Genomic DNA, 24,457 nt, shown 5'->3' with positions numbered 1-24,457 from the left:
CAAATGAGCGTATGTGGTGGAAAGAAGGGAATCCTCCTCCCTTCTTCTCATATCACATGAAGAGGACACCGTGCCGGAAATATCTGAAGGCCTCCGGACAGAAATAGTGACTCAGGTACCAGCGAGAGCTTTGGAAATATCCCACAACTCTCATGTTTCCCTCTCAGCTGATTCAACTCGCTGACATGACATTTATTTATTAAGATATGACAACATTTAACTAGCCCAATTAAACCAGCCTTGGGTTAAGTGTGACTCTGTTATCATCGTTTGGCTGCTTGGTAGTAAAGTTTTAACGCGGCTGAGGAGCGCGCGTGCTCCCTTTTCTCTCTCTCTCTGCTGAGGCGGATCACTTTACCGCGCGCGCTCACAGCAGCAGCAGCAGCAGCAACGAGAGACACAAAAACAGGCAGCAGCAGTTTTTCATTTCAGCTGGTCGTTAAATGACAAGAAGCGACAGAGAGCAGAGCAACAGCCGGTGTGAGGATCTCAGAGACCGGAGAAAATGAAGCGTTGACTTCAGCGTGCAATCTTTATTCTTAATCTAGAGAGCTCCAATTAGTCTGATTTTATTAATTAAAAACTGAGTGTAGCATTAAAAGTGTCTCTATCTATTTACTTAGACACCACTGAACAAGAATAAAGCCAAAAAGCTTAACCAATTCATGCTCATTGTCTGTATAACCTTTAGAGTAACGCACGAGGCTTCTCCATCAAAGGTCTGATACAAACCTTTATTTAAACAACAAGGCTGAGTAATCCTGACAGTTTACTTTAAAAAGCTCGTAAAGTGCGCGTGAGTCAAACACGCACCAGAGTGGAATAAACTGAGGCGTGCATGGTGGTTTTCTCTGACACACGCTAGTATGTAAACTCCTTAAAGTGATTTAAACGACACGAACTCTCAATGAGAAGTCTTCCTGCTGCTGACAAATGAGCACTTATTAACCCTTTACATAGCCTACTGTTCATATTCTGCACCTTCACAGTTTGTTCCCCTCATTAAAAGTGTCTAAACCAAATTTTGAACCACAGATTTGTTTAGAAAGCATCAATAGTCAATAATCTGACTGATCCAATAAATGTGATTAAACCTTGATTCATGTCTCAGAGAGCAGAGAGAGTGTTTTTTTTAGCTTTTACATCACTAAACATCTCCTATCACACAATATCATGTCCTATTTTACCTCAGACATGAAAATATAACATAGCAATAATGATTTAAATGTCCTTTTTGGTAGTTTTGAGTCTCTTTAATCACTCCATCTCTAAGTTGCCATGGTAACTAGATGGCAGCTGTCACTCAGACTAACTGTTGGTTGGTTTTAGTCACTTTTGCATCTTTTTTTGGTATTTTTTTAGGTTTATTTAGTCAATTTAAGTCTCTTATTAGTCATTTTTATGTCTCTATTTGGTGGTTAAATGTTATTTTCTATGTAAAGGTAAAATGAGCAGAGCTTTATGGAGCTGTGGAGTTTATTGTATAACCATTAGAGCCATCAGTCTTCACTGCTACATCATAAAAAGAAATCCTCATAACTACTATCTTATTAAAACTATTAACTATTCATTTCACTAAAACACATGGCAATAGATACAGAGATAATTTGACCGAGAACAGCCTCAATGGACTTAAATCTGTAGCAACTTTTTTTAATTTGGTCATTTTGGGCCACTTTAAGAAAAGTCGTCAAATTTCAGAATAAAAGACATTTGGGGAGTTTTTACAGATGTCAAAATGGTATGTAAGGGTTAATAGAAGTGCTATCAAAGGAAAACTAAATCTGGCATCGGTTGAGAATATAAAAGTTACATTTGTGCCGACGCAGAGACTGGATGTTTTGTTTTAGCCTCTAACTAATCAGGAATGTGCAGCCCGGAGAACAAAGGAGCGATTCCTCAGTAAGAATGACATTTTTTAAGTCAATGAAGTGAAACTGGATCGTTGCCCCGTTAAAGCTTCTGGCGAGGTCGGGACAGTCTGGAAACAAACGTGTGCGTCTGTAAAAAAGTGAATCCATCAGGAATCAGAGAACCTGGTTTTCTCAGGTCAGGAGTTTAGACGCGGGGTGCGGGGGGGGGGGGGGGGGGGGTTGGACTGCACTTCATGAAAACTCTTATCTTATCAGCCAGGCTGCACAAAACTATGAAACTCGCTGTTCTCACGAGGTGGAAAATGTTCAGCCTTGAGGCCAAAGATGCCTCTGCCAGCCGAGTCATCCCCGGCATGCAGCCACATAATTACCTTAACTATTTGATCCTGGTGTTTGTGCAAACCTTTTGAATTATGTGTGACACGCTGACAGAGACTCCGCGAGCCAAAAAGGACCCAAAATATTTTAATTCCAGCTGCCGGCAGGTTTGCGTTTTTTTTGGACTCGCTGCTGGGAGAAAAGTAGGAAAGTAATAACTGCGGCTGCTGAGATGAGCATCTGTGTAAACGCTCCGTCTTCTGTGGTGCTTGAACGCTCACTGCTGTGTTTCTGTGTTTCTGGACTGTAATTATCATTAAAACATTATGGCTTTCCAATATGGGATCTCTCATTCATTGGGTTTTTTTCTCTCAGCTTGTTTCAGTCATGGTGGTCGTCACCGCTCATCCAACGCTACTCAACCCTCCTGTCCTCTGCTTTTACTTCTTTCTCTATTTCTCTGCTCTGACTGTTTATAAAGTAGAAAGTAGAAATGATCAACCAATTTTCAATCTTTTAAGCCAACGTCATTCCAATTTATTATAAGCCCAGATTTTACAGTTATTTTTGGTCATTTAACCCTTTAAGTACTGTTCATATTCTGACCTATAATTAGTCTCTACACCAATTCACATTTATAAATTCCTCCATCAGTCAATAATAAATGCTGTCATAAACCCAGTAGAGCTTTTACACAACTGGAGAAATTATCAACCAATTCTGTGTTAGACCTTTTTTAGCCGACTTCATTCTTATTAACTTATTAGCCCAGATTTTACACTTATTTTTGGGAAATAATAATAATAATTAAACCCCTTACATACTGTTCATATCCTGACCTATAATTAGTCTCTGCACCAATTCACATTTATAAATTCCTCCATCAGTCATTAATCAATGCTGTCAGAGAGAAAACTGTGTTTAAACCCAGTAGAGCTCTGAGATCTACTTACTCAGGTCAGATAGTCGAGCCCAGAGTTCAAACTAAACATGATGAAGCAGCTTTTACACAACTGGAACAAACTACCAGCAGAACTGTGAACATTTTTAAATCAAGGTTAAAATCACTTCTCTTCTCCTGTGCTGCTTATGATTGAGCTCTTTTAAAGCACTTTACATTTTAATCTTTCATTTGCACTCTGTGTCCTTTTAATGATTTTAAAGCTAATTTATTATTTTATGCTGCAATCTTATATTTAATGCTCTATTCTAGTATTTTATCCCTCTCTTTTATTAGTGTGGGGGGTTAATTGTATGTTTTAATGTTTCTCAAATTATATGTTTTTCTGTTTTATGTAAAGCACATTGAGTTGCCATTGTGTATGAAATGCACTATATAAATAAAACTGCCTTGCCTTGCCTTGCCTATCTATGGAAGAAAAAAAAGACATTTAAAATCATTATTTTATCGTCCAAGGAGAACATCTTATAGACTATGAAGAATACAACAACATGTTTTAATGGTGTGTTTTCAATTTTGTACTTCTGCATGTAGAAAAATGCGAATCAGCTGCACAAAAACTCTACAAAAAGATGTCTGTGTGTCACATGAGGGAAAGTGTAGCTAAAAGAAACAAGAAACATGTACAGGGTTTTTTTTTTTTACAGCTCTCAAAAGGGACAAATCTGCCCCTGAACAGTATGTAAGGGGTCAATTTTTGGGTTAATGCCTGTTGTTCCAGGAGGGTTAAGTTTGTCTGCTGATCATCCTAAAGGTGCTATACAGTCAAGCCCGAAATTATTCATACCCCTGGCCTGAATAAACCTACTTAAAGTTACTTTTATTCAACCAGCAAGTTGTTTTTTGACCGGAAGTGACACAGGCGTCTCCAAGAAGATAAAAAGACGATGTACAAAAGGCATCATTGTGGTAAAAAAAATATTTCAGTCAGCTTTTATTTACATTTGAACAAAAAGTGGCATGTCCAAAAGGGGTATGAATAATTTCGGGCTTGACTGTAGATGCACAACTTAACACGTATTGAGGTGATACTCACAATCTGCATATAAAAAAATCAGGCTCTCATGTGACTAAGTCGAATATTAAACAGACATCACGAAGACCAGATGAGCACCACGTTGACAGTAAGTCTCCTCTAGAGTCAGATGTTCATGATTCAGATTAAATGTGACTAAAATCCAAATATAAATAAAAATAAGTACAGTAAATTCTGTGTTACTTCTTCCATCTTGCAGCTTTTGTGCCAACATGGGTTATAACTTAGTGAATGAGAACAGTAGCTGTCGTGACTCTGACATCAACCTTCAAAGGCATGTGCCGAAGCCAAAGAATTAAGTGAATGATCGTCGTGGTCGTATTTGGCAAAGCCGCGGCGGCCTGTGGTTGTTATTTTTGTCGTAACCACACAGCCTCGCCACTCGCCGGGGGGAACGAGTACAAAGGGCTTTTATTAGGCACGCTGAAGAGTTTTATGAGTGTTACTTTATGAAATTAAACTGCTGATAGAGTGACGGTTGCACGAGGAATGACGAGTGAGGGAAGGAAGGAAGGAAGGAAGGAGGGAGGGAGGGAGGATGTTTGAGAGGGAATAACACATCTTCCAACATTTAGACAGAGCCACATTACAGGCTGTTGGTTTTACATGTTGGGCTCTTTCAGCATTTAATAGTAAAAGATCACAGACAGGAAGTTGAGTGACTGCAGACGATATTCTGCCTAAAATCTTGAGTATGAAATCGATTACGACCAATCATCAGGTAGTTCAGTGAGTAAATGTACTTTAAAGGTTTTCCCGCCATTTTTAAAGAGGAGCGTTTCCCGGGAGTTTTAGTCACGAAATAAGTTTGATTTAAAAACACGCAACTGCAGATAATGAATCATAACATTTAAACATTGTGTACGACGCAACGGATATAAATAAGAACAGGTATGAATAAATCATTTCTGCTTTTCTTCACTGGTCGAAGCAGACGGACACATTTGGAGTTATTATGACGAGCCGATCAGTTAAAAATAAAGCTGGGAGGAATAACAGCCACAGTGATGATGATGATGATGTGATGAAGATCTGTAGATGATGAGCACACCTCCAACAGGTGTTGGACAACAGACTACGCCCCAAAACGATGGAAAACGTCGTAATGTTAGCGAAGCAGAGCAGTGAACTCGCTCACTGTGTGTGGAGCAGATGTCCGTATAAGGAAATCCGTCACCAGATGACATCACCTTGTGCTGATAGTAGAAAAAAACATTGGTAACGTAGCGTTCAGAGTCTGAAGCCGGTGGTTTTTGATCGTTAATTGATATGTCGGCTAATTTTAACATCAACATCCGACACTGTGACACTTTACAGATGGGTCAGTGACAAATAAGGTTTGGCAAGATCAGCAATTCAAAAATATGTTAAAAAGTAGTTTTAAAAGCAGCATCAGGTTTGTTAAAATGTACATTTAGTATTTTTGTTGGTTTTATATCATTTGAAATGACATTTGCACCATTTTTAACCAAAAGTAAGACTGAATGCTGCTGAAAATGTCAAATGGTGTAACCACAAAAGGATGATATATATTAAATATTGTATCACCTACAGTGTATTTAAGTGGACTTATACTGATAATTACTTCATTTAAAAACATCAAATGAAAAGAAAAGGTTTTGGAGAATTTCTACATTTACATTTTAAAGCATTTTGTCGATATTGAGCAGAACACATCCTAAAAACATCAATTTTTTCTAAATAAGTTGTGACAAATTATGTAAATTTGTTGAAAAAAATATAGTGTTGCATTGCAAAAGTAAATTATATATTTATTCCACATTTTAGGTCACATGTATTTTCTTGTATATAAATCAGATTTTTATGAAGAAAAAAAAAAACTGGTTACACCAATTGACACTCAGTTGCATCACGTCATTGACCCTTATATACTGTATGTCTAAAAAAATAAGGAAGAGCATAATAAGCGTCGTCATGGAGATCTTTGCTTTTAGAATGTGATGACATCATCGCCGGATTCATACCTTCTAATTATTTTGGGTCTTTTTAACCCTTTATTGGGCAAATAATTATATTTGGTAACTTCTGTAAATTTCCCAAAATATCTTTCCTTCCTTCCTTCCTTTCCTTCCTCCCTGCCTCCTTTCTTCCCTTCCTCTTTTCCTTTCTCCCTCCCTCGTTCCTTATTTCCTCCGTCCTTCCTTCCTTTCCTTCCTTCCATCTGTCCTTCCTCCCTCCCTCCTTCTCTCCTCCCTTCCTTCTTTCCTTCCTCCGTCCCCCTTTCTTCTTCCTCCCTTCCTTCTTTCTTCCCTTCCTCCCTCCCTCCTTCTCTCTTTCTTTCCTCCCCCTACCTTCCTTCCTTCCTTCCTTCCTTCTTTCCTCCGTCCTTCCTTCCTTTCCTTCCTCCCTCCCTTCCTCCCTTCCTTTCAATGAGTGTCCTATAAAGGGTTAAAGTCACTCCTACATTTGTTCTGCGTCTGGTTTGGTCGGGTGGGCCGGTGACTTCTGAAGTTGTGCAGTGTTTGTACTCTGTGGGAACTTTCTTGTGAATGAGCAGAACACGGAGAGAATTACACGGCAATTTTCAAGAAGGGGAGGGGAGGGAGGGGTGTGTGTGTGTGTGTGTGGGGGGGGGGGGTAATGACCACGTCTGCTGGTCTCGCTCCTCCTGGTGAACAGGTGTTATTCATCAGGGCCCGAAACAAACAAATCCACAACGAGTTCAGGCAGTGTCGTGGTAGTGGAAGAGTTTGTTGAATCTTACGTCGGATGTTCTTCATTTCCCTCTGATTGCTTTGTGTGCGAGAACAAAATACGACATAAATAAATAGATGTGAAGAGCTGAAATGAAACGTGGCCCGGTGTTAGTCGTTATCTTAAACGGCTGAAAGAAGTGCTCCATTGTTGTGGAGGGAAAACAAACTTCTTTATCTTTCAGCATATCCTGTTAGCAGACACTTTCTTCACCTCTCTGATGATGAAAGAGCGTTTCAACATGAGTCACTGACTTTGCTTATATGGGTTTTTTTTTATTTTTTTATTTGACTTGACTTCACAATATTTACTCAAATGATTAACCCTTTATAGGGCACTCATTGAAATACTTAAGGAAGGAAGGAATGATGGAAGGGAGGAAGGAAGGAGGGAGGAATGCTGGAAGGGAGGGAAGAAAGGAAGGAAGGAAGGTAGGAAGGACGGACGGAGAGAAAGAAGGTAGGAGGGAGGAAGGAAGGAAGGACAGAGGAAAGAAAGAAGGGAGGAAGGAAAGAGAGAAGGAGGGAGGAAGGGAAGAAAGAAAGAAGGGAGGAAGGAAAGGATGGAAGGATGGATGGAAGGGAGGAAGGAAGGATGAAAGAAAGTAGGTAGGAAGGAAGGAAGGAAAGAAGGAAGGATATTTTGGGATATTTACAGAAGTTACCAAATATAATTATTTGCCCAATAAAGGGTTAAATACCATGGAGACGTTCACATCGACTGTGACAGATAACAAGAAAAAAAGAAAAAAAGAAAAAAAAAGGGCATGACTGGTTTCCACATGCAGAGGTTTTCTTCAGTTGCATTTGACTTTATAGTAAAAAAGAAAAATTCAAAAGTCTGCTGTGATACTTAAAAACTGCAAAAAAAAAAAAAAATGTCGAAGGTGGAAAAAAATGTTCAGTGTTAACAAAACCATGTGTTTCTGTTCGATATGAAAACCACCTGTGCTGATATCTGGTTCTCAGGGTTGCTGCCGGACGGACGGGGCGGCCTTGGCAGTTTCCTCCCCTCTGTAAAACACACACACACACCCATATTGACACATACACACACACACACACACACACACACACACACACACACACACACACACACACACACACACACACACACATATACACATACACACACCTTCCTAACTACAGCCTGACCGATATATCACTCCAGCCGATCACAGATATATGAGTATTGCCATATATCATAAAACCTGTTATATAAGACGTAGTTTATTTTGGAGGGGTGTCACACAGGAAAGAAATGCTTTAACACACCCTTTAACCCTCCTGTTGTCCTCGAGTTAAGGAAGGAAGGAAAGGAGGGAGGGAGGAATAGAAGGAAGGAGGGAAGGAGAAGGAAGGGAGGAAAGAAAGAAAGAGGGACAGGAAAGAAAGAAGGAGGGAAGGAGAAGGAAGGGAGGAAATAAAGAAAGGAAGGAAGGTAGAAGAGTGGGAGGGAGGGAGGAAAAGAGGAAGGAATGAAAGAAGGACAGAGGAAAGAAGGAGAGAGGAACGAAAGGAAGGAAGGAAGGAAGGGGGATGGAGGAAGGAAAGAAGGACAGAAGGAAGGGAGGAAAGCGAGAGGAAGGAAAGAAAGAGAGAAGGAGGGAGGAAAGAAGGAACAGTCAAAACAGACGGGATGCTTTCAGAGAGCACAAAGGAGTAAAATAAAAATAAAAATAAATAAAATAAGTGTTTTTTTTATCTTCTATCAAATGTAGAGGTTAAATTATAAACCCTGAACAGTGTGTAAAGGGTTAAAGATCATTAAATAACAAGAAGAAGAGAAAGTGTTTATAGTGTTTAATATTCAGGATTTAACTTGTAAGTATCATAAATGTAGTGTTTCCTTAGTGGAGCGAAACAGGAAGTGTTAGAGGAAGCGAAAGAGGAGCGGTTGAGCGTCTACGCTGTTTACATTTAAACCAATAAAACCATCAAAGTGTTTAAAAGCTGATTAACCCTCCTGTTGTGCTCCCGGGTCAAATTGACCCCATCTCTTTTGACTGTTCCTCACTTCCTTCCTTCTCTCCTTACTTCCTTCCTCTTTTCCTCTTTCCTTCCTTCCCACATTACTTCCTTCCTCCCTTCCTTCCTCCCTCTTTTCCTCCCTTCCTTCCTTCCTTCTTACCTCCTTTACTTCCTTCCTCATTTCCTTCTTTCCCCACTTCCTTCCTTCCTCTTTCCTCCCTTCCTCCCTTTTTTCCTCCCTTCCTACCTTTCTTCCTTCTTTCCTCCCTTCCTTCGTTCCTTCCTCATTTCCTTTTTCCCCCAAATTCCTTCCTTCCTCTTTTCTCCCTTCCTTCGTTCCTTCCTCATTTCCTTCCTTCCTTCCTTCCTTCCTTCCTTGACCTGAGCACAACAGGAGGGTTAATGTCTAATAAAAGTTAACTTGTTAGTATTAGTTAGTATTATAGTAGTGTTGTAGTGTTTCCTTAGTGGAGCGATACAGGAAGTGTTTGAGTGAGAGGAGCGGTTACAGGCTGTTGACATTTAACCCTCCTGTTGTGCTCCCGGGTCAAATTGACCCCATCTCTTTTGACTGTTCCTTCCTTCCTTCCTTCCTTCCTTCTTTCCCTCTTTCTTTAATTTTTCCTTCCTTCTTCCCCTCCTCCCCTCTTTCTTTGTTCCCTCCTCCTTCCATCCTTCCTTGATTGCTTGCTTCCTTCCTTCCTTCCTTCCTCCCTAACCTCCCTTCATCCCTCCCTCCTTACTCCTTTCTTTCCTTCCTTCCTTCCTTCCTCTTTTCGTCCTCACTCCTTTTCTTCCTTCCTTCCTTCTCTCCTAAATTCCTTCCTCTTTTCGTCCTTACTCCTTTCCTTCCTTCCTTCCTTCCTTCTCTCCTAAATTCCTTCCTCTTTTCGTCCTCACTCCTTTTCTTCCTTCCTTCCTTCTCTCCTAAATTCCTTCCTCTTTTCGTCCTTACTCCTTTCTTTCCTTCCTTCCTTCTCTCCTAAATTCCTTCCTCTTTTCGTCCTTACTCCTTTCCTTCCTTCCTTCCTTCCTTCCTTCTCTCCTAAATTCCTTCCTCTTTTCGTCCTTACTCCTTTCTTTCCTTCCTTCCTTCCTTCTCTCCTAAATTCCTTCCTCTTTTCGTCCTTACTCCTTTCCTTCCTTCCTTCCTTCCTTCCTTCTCTCCTAAATTCCTTCCTCTTTTCGTCCTTACTCCCTTCCTTCCTTCCTTCCTTCCTTCCTTCCTTCCTTCTCTCCTAAATTCCTTCCTCTTTTCGTCCTTACTCCTTTCCTTCCTTCCTTCCTTCCTTCTCTCCTAAATTCCTTCCTCTTTTCGTCCTTACTCCTTTCCATCCTTCCTTCCTTCTCCTAAATTCCTTCCTCTTTTCGTCCTTACTCCTTTCCTTCCTTCCTTCCTTCCTTCTCTCCTAAATTCCTTCCTCTTTTCGTCCTTACTCCTTTCCTTCCTTCCTTCCTTCTCTCCTAAATTCCTTCCTCTTTTCGTCCTTACTCCTTTCCTTCCTTCTTTCCTCCTTTCCTCCCTTCCTTCCTTCCTTCCTTCTCTGCTTACTTCCTTCCTCTTTTCCTCCTTACTCCTTTTCTTCCCTCCTTCTGTTCTTCCTTGACCTGAGGACAACAGGAGGGTTTAAACCAATAAAACCATCAAAGTGTTTAAAAGATAATTAATCTCTAATAAAAGTTACGTGTTCAAACAGAAGCAGGTCAGAGTGAACTCATACAGGAAGTCAGAGAGGTCCTCCGGCTCCGTCAGCAGTCTGAGGTTATCTCTTTAACAGCCGCTCCGTTTCTCACACACTGTTTAAACTGATAGTTACAATAAATACGTCCAACAGGGAAAATAGACCTTTAACCCAGGGGTGTCCAACATGAGGCCCGTGGGCCAGAACCGGCCCGCAGAGGGGTGCGATCCGGCCCACTTTCCTTTCTGTGTTCTTTTCCTTCCTTCCTTTCTTCCTTCTGTCCTTCCTTCCTTCTGTTCTTCCTTCCTACCTTCCTTTTATCCTTTTTTTCATTCCTTCCATCTGTCCTTCCTTCCTACCTTCCTTTTTTCCTTTCTTCCTTCCATCTGTCCTTCCTTCCTTCCTTTTTTCCTTTCTTCCTTCCATCTGTCCTTCCTTCCTTCCTTCTGTCTTTCCTCCGTTTTTTCCTTCTTCCGTTTCTTCCATCTGTCCTTCCTTCCTTTTGTCCTTCCTTCCCTCTTTCCTTCCTCCCTACCTTCATTTTATCCTTTTTTTCATTCCTTCCATCTGTCCTTCCTACCTTCCTTTTTTCCTTTCTTCCTTCCATCTGTCCTTCCTTCCATCTGTTCTTCCTTCCTACCTTCCTTTTTTCCTTTCTTCGTTCCTTTCTTCCTTCCATCTGTCCTTCCTTCCTTCTGTCCGTCCCTCCCTTTCTTCCTTCCTCCGTTTCTTCCATCTGTCCTTCCTTCCTTTTGTCCTTCCTTCCATCTGTCCTTCCTCCCTACCTTCCTTTTATCCTTTTTTCCCATTCCTTCCATCTGTCCTTCCTGCCTTCCTTTTTCCTTTCTTCGTTCCTTTCTTCCTTCCATCTGTCCTTCCTCCCTTTCTTCCTTCCTCCGTTTCTTCCATCTGTCCTTCCTTCCATCTGTCCTTCCTACCTTCCTGTTTTCCTTTCTTCGTTCGTTTGTTCTTTCCTTCCTTCCTTCCTTCCTTCCTTCCTCTATTTCTTCCATCTGTCCTTCCTTCTTTCCTTCCTTCGTTCTGTCTGTCCTTCCTACCTTTCTTCTCTCTTTCCTTCCTTCCCTTCTTATTTCCATCCTTTCTTCCCTCCATCTTTTTAATGATCGGGCCGACACAATAAATGTTTGATTCATCATTCAGAATCAGTATTTTAACATTTGAACACATCTAAATGTGAGTGTCAATTGGTGTAACCGGTATTTTTGAATAAAAATCTGATTATATACAAGAAAATAAAAGTGTATTAAAATGTGGAATAAATATATAATCTACTTTTAGCAACACAACACATCATTTACATCATTAGACAAAACTTATTTAGAAGAAATTAGAAGTTTTTAGGATATTTCTGCTCAATATTAATAAAATGCTTTAAAATTGAAATATAGAAATACTCCAAAAACTTTTTCTTTTCATTTGATGTTTTAAAAATGAAGTAATTATTAGTATAAGTCCACTTAAATACACTGTAGGTGGATAAAATAGTTAATATTTCTCATTCTTTTGTGGTTACACCATTTGACATTTTCAGCATTCAGTCTTACTTCACATATATTTGATTTTGTCCATATCGCTCTAATGCTAGTTCAAGTCATGTATTGGGGGGGGGGGGGGGGGGGGGGGGCCTGCAGCGTATTTAACCTCTGACCTCTGACTTTCATCGTTACGTCGAAACTTTAACGTCCTTTATTTAAAAACTAATTTACCAATAAAAAAAAATCTGTTACTCTAATCCACAAACTGTCCAATAAACCTTCCAGAAATTAAAGTTTTAATACGTGAAATTCAGCAACTTTTTGGCAGTGGAAGAGAAATGCTGCGTTGATGTCATTTCCTCCCTCCTGTTAGATACAAATCTGTTAACTCTGTCAAAAATAGAAATGGACACCACAGTGATAACGAAGCGACGCTGAAAGTTAAAAACGATGATTCAGAAATTATATAAACGTCAAGTCGACCGTTCTGACGTCACTGCAGAGGAAGATTTCAGGGTGTTTAATACAGAGCAGCTTCTGTCCATGAGTCAGAGGGAAGGTGACTGTAGTGTGTGTGTGTGTGTGTGTGTGTGTGTGTGTGTGTGTGTGTGTGTGTGTGTGTGTGTGTGTGAGTGTGTGAGAGAGAGAGAGAGAGAGAGAGAGAGAGTGTGTGTGTGTGTGTGTGTGTCTGTGTGTGTGTGTGAGAGAGAGAGTGTGTGTGTGTGGGAGAGGATGAGTTCACCACATCAGGCAGCTATTAGTCTTCATATTGCTCTTCCTTGAAATGATTTAGCTAATGAGAGACACACACACACACACACACACACACACGCGCACACACACACACACACACACACACACACACACACACACACACACGCACACTCTTTTGAATATGAATGCTTTCCTTTGTTGCTGTCTATATTCATAAAAATCTAATTATTACCTTTAAATGCTCAATAATCAGCATTTAATTAGCAGGACAGGAAGTGATTCATGGTTTTTTTTAAATGTGTAAATTCATTCAGAGTTTAAATGTTTCAGAGACGCAGCGAGTTATCGATTAAATGACAGATATATATATATGTATACTTATATTTTATGTATTTGGAACATTTTGACTCATAAAAATCATCTTAAAGGGTGTGTGTGTGTATGTGGTGTGTGTGTAGTTTTATATCACAGCTCGAATTATCTGGAAAAGGAATAAATGAAGAAAGCGTAAAAAAGAATAATGTAAGATTTTTCCATAAAGCCGCCCCGCTAATCGATTTACGTCCTCACACTGATTCTAACAAAGGAAACTTACAGAAATGACAGGAAGTGTGACGGTGTGAGCGAGGTCTGAGCTTTACTTTGAAATGAATCCTAATAGTTTGTGTTGAGGCCAGCTGCTGTCGTTGGAGTCTCTGATGTTTCTGAGTCTTTATTGGGGCAAATAATTATATTTGGTAACTTCTGTAAATATCCCAAAATATCCTTCCTTCCTTCTTTCCTTCCTTCCTGTCCTTCCTCCCTGCCCTCTTTCTTCCCTTCCTCTTTTCCTTTTCTCCTTCCCTCGTTCCTTATTTTCCTCCATCCTTCCTTTTCCTTCCTTCCATTTGTCCTTCTCCCTCCCTTCCTTCTTTCCTTCCTTCCTTTCCTTCTTCCTTCCTTCCTTTCCTTCCTTCCATCTGTTCTTCCTCCCTCCCTCCTTCTTTCCTCCCTTCCTTCTTTCCTTCTTCCTTCTTTCCTTCCTCCGTCCGTCCTTCCTCCCTCCCTCCTTCTCTCCTCCCTTCCTTCTTTCCTTCCTCCGTCCTTCCTTCCTTCCTTCCTCCGTCCTTCCTTCCTTCCTTCCTTTCCTTCCTTCCTTCCATCTGTTCTTCCTCCCTCCCTCCTTCTCTCCTCCTTCCTTCTTTCCTTCCTCCGTCCTTCCTTCCTTTCCTTCCTTCCATCTGTTCTTCCTCCTCCCTCATTCTCTCCTCCCTTCTTTCTTCCCTTCCTCCCTCCCTCCTTCTCTCTTTCTTTCCTCCCTCCGTCCTTCCTTCCTTTCCTTCCTCCTTCCTTCCTTCCTTCCTTCCTTCAGTGTCGTCATAAATATATTTATTATTGATCATATTTATCTAACTTGTCCCTCAGTGTATAGTTTAGATGGAGAGGAGATACCTATGAATATATTTTATTTATTAATTATTTTATTTTTTATTTACAATTTTATATCTTCATGTTTTATATTATTTAATTTAATGTATTATTTTATTTTATATTTATTATTTTATACCTTCATATTTTATATTATTTAATTTAATGTATTATTTTTATTTTATATTTATTATTTTATACCTTCATATTTTATATTATATTTATTATTTCATACCTTCATATTTTATATTACTTTATTTAATGTATTATTTAATTTAATGTATTATTATTTTATACCTTCATATTTTATATTATTTGATTTATTTGATTTACACTTATTATTTATACCTTCATATTTTATATATTATTTTATATTATTTTATTTTATATTTATTATTTCATTTTATTTTATATTTATTATTTTATATTATTTTATTATTATTTTATTTTATATTTATTATTTTATACCTTCATATTTTATTTTTAGAGCCTATCACAGATATATATGTATCAGTGTTTATACTGTCTGATGTGCTGGTAATTTATTTTTATATTTAAGATATATAGTCCTCATTTTATATATATATCTACCTACCCATCTATCTATCTACCCATCTATCTATCTATCCATCTATCCATCTACCCATCTATCTATCCATCTATCTACCTACCCATCTATCTATCTATCTATCTATCTATCTACCTACCCATCTATCTATCTATCCATCTATCTATCTACCTATCTACCCATCTATCTACCCATCTATCTATCCATCTACCCATCTATCGATCTACCCATGCTATCCATCGATCTATCCATCCATCCATCCACCTACCTACCTACCTACCTACCTACCTACCTACCTACCTACCTACCTACCTACCTACCTACCTACCTACCTACCTACCTACCTACCTACCTACCTACCTACCTACCTACCGACCCATCTATCTATCTACCTATCCATCATCCATCCACCTACCTACCTACCTACCTACCTACCTACCTACCTACCTACCTACCTACCTACCTACCTACCTACCCATCTATCTATCTACCTATCCATCCATCCATCCACCTACCTACCTACCTACCTACCTACCTACCTACCTACCTACCTACCTACCTACCTACCTACCTACCTACCTACCTACCTACCCATCTATCTATCTACCCATCTATCTATCTACCTATCCATCCATCCATCCATCCATCCATCCATCCATCAGATGATTGCGTGCAGTGGAAGGACTGATTGTTGTTTTAATTCAACGTGTCTGTGAATAATTTGAATAGAAAAACATTCACGCAGACTGAAAGGTGTCACGGAGGGAGGAAAAAAAATAAAATTTGAATTGTGTGCAACGCAACTGAATCATTTGTGGCCTCTGATTAATAATAACCCATGTTGAAGAGTTACTATGGATACGAATCATGTAAAAATGAAGCTTATTAACAGGAAAGAGGAGTTTAGACGAGGTTTACCGTTCCCTTCCGTTCTTTCCTTCCTCCATCCTTCCTTCCTTCCTTTCCTTACTTCCATCTGTTCATCCTCCCTCCCTCCTTCTCTCCTCCCGTCCCTTCCTTCTTCCTTCCTTCCTTCTTTCTTCCCTTCCTCCCTCCCTCCTCTCGTTCTTTCCTCCCCCCTACCTTCCTTCCTTCCTTCTTTCCTCCATCGTCCCTCCCTCCTTCTCTCCTCCCTTCCTTCCTTCTTTCCTTCCTCCATCCTTCCTTCCTTTCCTTACTTCCATCTGTTCTTCCTCCCTCCCTCCTTCTCTCCTCCCTCCCTTCCTTCTTTCCTCCCTCCATCCTTCCTTCCTTCCTTTCCTTACTTCCATCTGTTCTTCCTCCCTCCCTCCTTCTCTCCTCCCTCCATCCTTTCCTTACTTGGATCTGTTCTTCCCTCCCTCCATCCTTCTTTCCTTCCTCCATCCCCCTTTCTTCTTCCTTCCTTCCTTCCTCTTTCTTCCCTTCCTCCCTCCCTCCTCTCTTTCTTTCCTCCCCCCTACCTTCCTTCCTCCTTCCTTCTTTCCTCCGTCCTTCCTTCCTTCCTTCCTTTCCTTACTTCCATCTGTTCTTCCTCCCTCCCTCCTTCTCTCCTCCCTCCCTTCCTTCTTTCCTTCCTCCATCCTTTCCTTACTTGGATCTGTTCTTCCTCCCTCCATCCTTCTTTCCATCCTCCATCCCCCTTTCTTCTTCCTTCCTTCCTTCTTTCTTCCCTTCCTCCCTCCCTCCTCTCTTTCTTTCCTCCCCCCTACCTTCCTTCCTTCCTTCCTTCCTTCCATCTGTTCTTCCTCCCTCCCTCCTTCTCTTCTCCCTCCCTTCCTTCTTTCCTTCCTCCATCCTTCCTTCCTTCCTTTCCTTACTTCCATCTGTTCTTCCTCCCTCCATCCTTCTTTCCTTCCTCCATCCCCCTTTCTTCTTCCTTCCTTCCTTCCTTCTTTCTTCCCTTCCTCCCTCCCTCCTCTCTTTCTTTCCTCCCCCCTTCCTTCCTTCCTTCCTTCTTTCCTCCGTCCTTCCTTCCTTCCTTCCTTTCCTTACTTCCCATCTGTTCTTCCTCCCTCCCTCCTTCTCTCCTCCCTCCCTCCTTCTTTCCTTCCTCCATCCCCCTTTCTTCTTCCTTCCTTCCTTCCTTCCTTCTTCCCTTCCTCCCTCCCTCCTCTCTTTCCTTTCCTCCCCCTACCTTCCTTCCTTCCTTCTTTCCTCCGTCCTTCCTTCCTTCCTTCCTTCCTTTCCTTACTTCCAATCTGTTCTTCCTCCCTCCCTCCTTCCTCCCTTCCTTCTTTCCTTCCTTCCTTTCCTTACTTCCATCTGTTCTTCCTCCTCCATCCTTCTTTCCTTCCTCCATCCCCCTTTCTTCTTCCTTCCTTCCTTCCTTCCTTCTTTCTTCCCCTTCCTCCCTCCCTCCTCTCTTTCTTTCCTCCCCCCTACCTTCCTTCCTTCCTTCTTTCCTCCGTCCTTCCTTCCTTCCTTTCCTTACTTCCATCTGTTCTTCCTCCCTCCCTTCCTTCTTTCCTTCCTCCATCCTTTCCTTACTTCCATCTGTTCTTCCTCCCTCCCTCCTTCTCTCCTCCCGCCTTCCTTCTTTCCTTCCTCCATCCTTCCTTCCTTCCTTTCCTTACTTCCATCTGTTCTTCCTCCCTCCCTCCCTCCTTCTCTCCTTCCTCCATCTCCTTACTTCCATCTGTTCTTCCTCCCTCCCTCCTTCTCTCCTCCCTCCCTTCCTTCCTTTCCTTACTTCCATCTGTTCTTCCTCCCTCCCCCCTTCTCTTCTCCCTCCCTTCCTTCTTTCCTTCCTCCATCCTTCCTTCCTTCCTTTCCTTACTTCCATCCGTTCTTACTCCCTCCCTCCTTCTCTCCTCCCTCCCTTCCTTCTTTCCTTCCTCCATCCTTTCCTTACTTCCATCTGTTCTTCCTCCCTCCCTCCCTCCTTCTCTCCTCCCTCCCTTCCTTCTTTCCTTCCTCCATCCTTCCTTCCTTCCTTTCCTTACTTCCATCTGTTCTTCCTCCCTCCCTCCTTCTCTCCTCCCTCCCTCCCTTCTTTCCTTCCTCCATCCTTTCCTTACTTGGATCTGTCTTCCTCCCTCCCTCCTCTCTTTCTTTCCTCCCCCCTAACTTCCTTCCTTCCTTCCTTCTTTCCTCCGTCCTTCCTTCTTTCCTTCCTCCATCCTTCCTTACTTCCATCTGTTCTTCCTCCCTCCCTCCTTCTCTCCTCCCTCCCTTCCTTCTTTCCTTCCTTCCTTTCCTTACTTCCATCTGTTCTTCCTCCCTCCCTCCTTCTCTCCTCCCTCCCTTCTTCTTTCCTTCCTCCATCCTTCCTCCTCCTTTCCTTACTTCCATCTGTTCTTCCTCCCTCCTCCTTCTTTCCTTCCTCCATCCCCCTTTCTTCTTCCTTCCTTCCTTCCTTCTTTCTTCCCATCCTCCCTCCCTCCTCTCTTTCTTTCCTCCCCCTACCTTCCTTCCTTCCTTCTTTCCTCCGTCCTTCCTTCCTTCCCTTCCTTTCCTTACTTCCATCTGTTCTTCCTCCTCCCTCCTCTTCTCTCCTCCCTCCCTTCCTTCTTTCCTTCCTTCCATCTATTCTTCCTCCCTCCCTCCTCCTTCTCTCCTCCCTCCCTTCCTCTTTCCTTCCTCCATCCTTCCTTCCTTCCTTTCCTTACTTCCATCTGTTCTTCCTCCATCCTTCCTTCCTTCTTTCCTTCCTTCCATCTGTTCTTCCTCCCTCCCTCCGTCTCCTCCTCCCTCCCTTCCTTCTTTCCTTCCTCTATCCTTCCTTCCTTCCTTTCCTTACTTCCATCTGTTCTTCCTCCCTCCCTCCTTCTCTCCTCCCTCCCTTCCTTCTTTCCTTCCTTCCTTTCCTTACTTCCATCTGTTCTTCCTCCTCCCTCCTTTCCTTCCTCCATCCTTCCTTCCTTCCTTTCCTTACTTCCATCTGTTCTTCCTCCCTCCCTCCTTCTTTCCTTCCTCCATCCCCCTTTCTTCTTCCTTCCTTCTTTCTTCCCTTCCTCCCTCCCTCCTCTCTTTCTTTCCTCCCCCCTACCTTCCTTCCTTCCTTCCTTTCAATGAGTGCCCCCCCCCCCCCCCCCCTGCTCCCCTTTTTGCTCCTAAATGTTCAACGTCGTATCTATAAACAGTGGAAGCGACGTAATGGTTATTAATGAAGGTTAGCGTGAGGACCTCCTAGGAAAACCTAAAGTAACCGATGACGTCGCTGCTGTGAGATAAAGCAGCTATTTAAAGCTCGGAGGCGTCTTTCCAAAAATATTTAGCCCCTAAGTGTCTCTCTGCTTCCACACATTCATCAGTTCTTACATTCACAAAAACAGCTTTAACCCTTAAACAGGCAGGAGTGGAAAATTAGATGTAAAAAATCCTTACTAGTTATGTCATTTGCACCTAAAGTAAGGAAGGAAGGAAGGAAGGAAAGGAGGGGAAGAAGGAAGGAAAAAAGGGAGGAAGGAAGGGAAGGAAGGGACGAAGAAGGAAGGAAAGAAGGAGGGAGGAAAGGGAAGGAAGGGAGGAAGAAGGAAGGAAAGGAAGGAGGAGAAGAAGGAAGGTAGGAAGGAAAGGAGGGAAGAAGGAAGGAAAGGAGGGAGGAAGGGAAGGAAGGGAGGAAGAAGGAAGGAAAGGAAGAAGGGAGGAAGAAGGAAGGAAAGGAGGGAGGAAGGAAGGGAGGGAGGGAGGAAAGGAGGGAGGAAGGGAAGGAAGGGAGGAAGAAGGAAGGAAAGGAAGAAGGAGGAAGAAGGAAGGAAAGGAGGGGAGGAAGGAAGGGAGGGAGGGAGGAAGGAAGGAAGGGTTGGAAAAAAGGAAGGAAGTAAGGGAGGAAAGAAGGAACAGTCAAAACAGAAGGGGTCAATTTGACCCGGGAGGACGACAGGAAGTTTAAAGAGTCTGTATCTCCTGGTGCACGTTGCCTGTTTAAGGGTTAACGGATTCTTTCTAGAGCGTTAAAAACAGAAGCTACTGCTGCTCATCGGGGTTTGACCATTGTGTGTGAGAGTATTAAACATAATCTACAGTACAGTGGTCAAACCAGTTCATGTACATTCTTGTGTGGTTAGTGCGCGAGACTCGTTTGCCATTCAAATATTTTTTGGTTGGGGTTGACGAGCTGCCAACAAAACCAGCTTGAGTTCGCTCCGATCAGTTTAATCACAGATTAAGTGTTGGCTGCGATGACATCACACACACACACACACTGTCACAACACACACACACACACACACACACACACTTTTTTTTATGTTTTATATCCTTCCTTTTTTCACTTTCCTTTCCTTCCTCCCTCCCTCCCTCCTTCTCTCTTTCTTTCCTTCCTCTCTCTTTCCTCCCTCTTTCTTTCCTTCCTCTCTCTTTCCTCCCTTCCTGCTTTCCTTCTTTCCTTCCGTCTGTCCTTCCTCCCTCCCTCCTTCTCTCTTTCTTTCCTTCCTCTCTCTTTCCTCCCTTCCTTCTTTCCTTCCTCTTTCTTTCCTTCCTCTCTCTTTTCTTCCTCCCTTCCTCCTTCTCTCTTTCTTTCCTCCCTCCTACCTTCCTTCCTTCCTTCTTTCCTCCGTCCTTCTCTTTTTTCCTTCCTCTCTCTTTCCTCCCTTCCTGCTTTCCTTCCTCCATCCCCCTTTCTTCCTTCCTTCTGTCCTTCTTTCCTTCCGTCTGTCCTTCCTCCCTCCCTCCTTCTCTCTTTCTTTCCTTCCTCTCTCTTTTCTTCCTCCCTTCCTCCTTCTCTCTTTCTTTCCTCCCTCCTACCTTCCTTCCTTCCTTCTTTCCTCCGTCCTTCTCTTTTTTCCTTCCTCTCTCTTTCCTCCCTTCCTGCTTTCCTTCCTCCATCCCCCTTTCTTCCTTCCTTCTGTCCTTCTTTCCTTCCGTCTGTCCTTCCTCCCTCCCTCCTTCTCTCTTTCTTTCCTTCCTCTCTCTTTCCTCCCTTCCTTCTTTCCTTCCTCTTTCTTTCCTTCCTCTCTCTTTTCTTCCTCCCTTCCTCCTTCTCTCTTTCTTTCCTCCCTCCTACCTTCCTACCTTCCTTCCTTCCTTCTTTCCTCCGTCCTTCTCTTTTTTCCTTCCTCTCTCTTTCCTCCCTTCCTGCTTTCCTTCCTCCATCCCCCTTTCTTCCTTCCTTCTGTCCTTCTTTCCTTCCGTCTGTCCTTCCTCCCTCCCTCCTTCTCTCTTTCTTTCCTTCCTCTCTCTTTCCTCCCTTCCTTCTTTCCTTCCTCTTTCTTTCCTCCCTCCCTCCTTCTCTCTTTCTTTCCTTCCTCTCTCTTTCCTCCCTCTTTCTTTCCTTCCTCTCTCTTTCCTCCCTCTTTCTTTCCTTCCTCTCTCTTTCCTCCCTTCCTGCTTTCCTTCCTCCATCCCCCTTTCTTCCTTCCTTCTGTCCTTCTTTCCTTCCGTCTGTCCTTCCTCCCTCCCTCCTTCTCTCTTTCTTTCCTTCCTCTCTCTTTCCTCCCTTCCTTCTTTCCTTCCTCTTTCTTTCCTTCCTCTCTCTTTTCTTCCTCCCTTCCTCCTTCTCTCTTTCTTTCCTCCCTCCTACCTTCCTTCCTTCCTTCTTTCTTTCCTCCGTCCTTCTCTTTTTTCCTTCCTCTCTCTTTCCTCCCTTCCTTCTTTCCTTCCTCCATCCCCCTTTCTTCCTTCCTTCAGTCTGTCCTTCCTCCCTCCGTCCTTCTCTCTCTTTCCTCCCTTCCTGCTTTCCTTCCTCCATCCACCTTTCTTCCTTCCTTCTGTCTGTTTCTGTGCTGGTTTAATAAAGTGAGCAGATAATACAGGCCTTGTGCCAAAGTCAGTTTCCTCTTTTATTAGTATGTCCTGTAATGGTTTCAGTTCGGGGGGTTAATTCAGGTCAATATTACACTGTTACCCCAGCCAGTGTGTCCATGTGGGCCCCATGTGGGTTAGATGCGGGCCACATGGGCACGGGCTTGAACTGGGTAGATTTTTAAGCATCCCACATGGTTTCAGTAACATGTGAACCCATTTAATGTCCATTTTGATCCCACTTAGACCCCATATGGGTAAACATAGGGGGTCCACGTGGGTCTCATCCATATGGGCCGCACCTGAAACCCTGTTAGAACCCACTTGAAGCCCATATGGGCAAACACAGGAGGGGTAAGGCTGGGGGCAATATGGGCAGAATCCAATATCACAATATTTTTGACCAAATACCTCGATGAGGACGACTATCGGTGCTTTCAAAAAATATTCACGCAATGAGATTTGTGATAAATAATCATCAGTAATGTGGGTATAATGAGTAAATGGGTAAAAGGCGGATAATAGAACAGTCTGTTGAGCTCAGAAATGAACAGACAGCCTTTAAAAGCAGGAAAACACACTTATTCCATATCACCATAACACAATATTCAAAACCTGAGACCACATCTATAAAATATCACAATATCAATATCATCGATTTATTGCCGAGCCCTAATGTGAAACCCATGTGGGCCCGACTGTATGAGCCCAATAAGGGATGTAAGGGGGCTAAGTGGGCTTGGGCACAAACAGGGCAAATTGTATGGACCCCATGTTGTTTCAGAAACATGGGCCCAACATAAGGTCCATTCTGATCCCACTTACATGTGTAGCTCACCCAGATGGGCTCCACCTGAAACCCAGTCAGAACGCACTTGAAGCCCATTTTGGCAAACACAGGTGGAGTCGCCATGGAAACTGCAGACGAACCCAGCTGGGGGCCATGTTTACAGCCCATATTTAACCCTTATGGGGCCCACATGGGCATGCTGGCTGGGAGACGACCAGTTGGAGCTCGAGTACGACTGAAGGGAAGAAGTCTGCTTTATGGTTCTGCTCGTGCTGTTCTCACATCACGTCAGATTGAAGGTAAAAACCCTCTCAGGCACACGTCCATAGCCGAATACGTCAGAGCTTTCAACTAAAATATGAGGTTTCCACTCATAATTACGACCTAGATGTTGATACTGTTAATTACAGTAAGGTTGGGTTCAAGTTAAGCTCGATGGAAGTACAAATCAAATAAGAAACATGCTTACAGGAACAAAACACCTGTAATAATGGGTGTTTTTCTAATGTGGCATATACTTGGAGTCCAAACACAGCATCAGTAATAGTAACTTATGATGTCAGCCTTTTTTTTTTTTTTTTTTTTGTTCCATTTTGTGTAATTTCTCACTCTTCCTCTTTTTGGTTTTCTGGGTAAAAACCACTGATGAAAGTTTTCAGAAAGCCCCAAAATGCTGCTTTACTGAACTGAAACCCAAGCCGGCTATAAATAGCATCTTCTACAGTCTGACATTGTAAAAATAATGTATGTTGGTTTTAACACCAACCACGTCATGTTAAAATAAAAAATAAAGTACTTTTCTTCTCTTATCCGATACATAGGGTGGATTAGGGTAATGTGGGACACTTTAGCAATTCTGACTTTACCTTATTTACATATGAATAAAACAAATTATATCAACACCTAATATCATTATGAAAGCCCTGAGATGTTTCCTTGTTTAATCAGAAGATTAATTTTTTTTAGATATTGTACTAAAAAAAGGAAAATGGCACATATATTAATGCTCCTTGTGTCAAATGGTTTCAGAATTTGTAGGTTTTGTAATGTGGGACGCTAAACTAGCCAAAACTTTCTAAAAAAAAAATGCACATACCCATATTTGGTCTTTTAATTGTGTTGGCCTTCATGTTTTAACACAACTGAATAGAAAAAGAGATAAATGCACTGGAGCCAAGTTGTCCCACATTAGTCAATGTCCCACATTACCCTAATAATCCATTTTACAAAACCACAACTACTGCAGGAAACTATGAAAAACTAAACATTTAAGCCAATAAACACACTGCCAGTTATATTTAGGATTAGTTGTCATAATAAATGATTAAATAACTTAGCTATAGACTGTATTTACTTGCTAACAAATGGCATTTTTTATTCCTAACAATACAAACTATTAAAGTTAAGTTAAAGCTCCGTATTTTAAAAAGTTTTTTTTAAATTTTTGGCATTTTTTAAATATTTCTTGTCTGACGTTATTTATTATTTGCAGGTTTTTTTAGTTATATCACAGCTCCTGTTATGAAAGACTGTGAGGAAAATTAGGAGGCTTAATTATTATTATTTTTTAAATCACAGCAAGTTGAACTCCCAAAAAAAGAAAGAAACTTTTTTTTTTTTTTTAATCTGAAAGAGGAAAAAGGAGAAAAGTTATGTTGGACTCACCGCCTCCCAAACCCAGCAGCCTGCAGATATCTCTGGTGAACTTCATCAGGTTTTAATATCCAGCATTATCCACAAACACACACTCATGAACTGTAACGTTTATGAATCTCCGGTTAACGCTGTCGGCTCTCCGGTGAAGCTCCCGGTTCATGAGGAAGGAGAAGTGTCGCTGATCCTCCGCCTGTCTGTCTGTCTAGTCACCGTCACCGTGAAGCTGCCCGCTGTTATACTAATGCTACATCCGGTGCTTCACAATAAAACGACGTTCTGATTTAAAAAAAAAAACTACTTCCGGTAACTGTCTTCTTCAGAATAAAAAGCACGAGAGGCTTGAGATTAAAGACGTGTTTTAAAATTTAAATAAAATACTCAGATTTGAATGATGTTTTATATCTGATGGGTTTTATATATGATTATGATTTCATTTCTTTAAATATTACACATTTTTACTTTATTTAATTTTACAATTTTGTATATTTTCTAACTCTAAATCAGGGGTGTCAAACATGCGGCCCGTGGGCCAGAACCGGCCCGCCAAGGGGTCCGCCCTGGCCCACTTCCTGTCTTCTTTTCCTTCCTTCTTTTCATTCTTTGT

At 41.9% G+C, this 24,457-nt stretch overlaps 1 protein-coding gene across 1 annotated transcript in view; it reads right to left on the bottom strand.

Moving 5' to 3' along the window:
• Positions 1 to 24,009, bottom strand: part of LOC128364959 (hsp70-Hsp90 organising protein-like) — a gene marked incomplete at its 3' end in the record, with an annotated part of 41,863 nt that extends 17,854 nt beyond the window's left edge. The window contains exon 1 of the mRNA XM_053325580.1: positions 23,863 to 24,009. Within this exon, the coding sequence (XP_053181555.1) occupies positions 23,863 to 23,908 (46 nt within the window). The remainder of the gene's footprint in view (positions 1 to 23,862) is intronic.
• Positions 24,010 to 24,457: the final 448 nt, after the last annotated feature.

This window comes from Scomber japonicus, chromosome 2, assembly GCF_027409825.1.
Source record: "Scomber japonicus isolate fScoJap1 chromosome 2, fScoJap1.pri, whole genome shotgun sequence".
NCBI lineage: Eukaryota > Metazoa > Chordata > Actinopteri > Scombriformes > Scombridae > Scomber > Scomber japonicus.
Note: the sequence above shows the minus strand (reverse complement) of the source record. Positions and strands in the feature narration are given on the sequence as shown.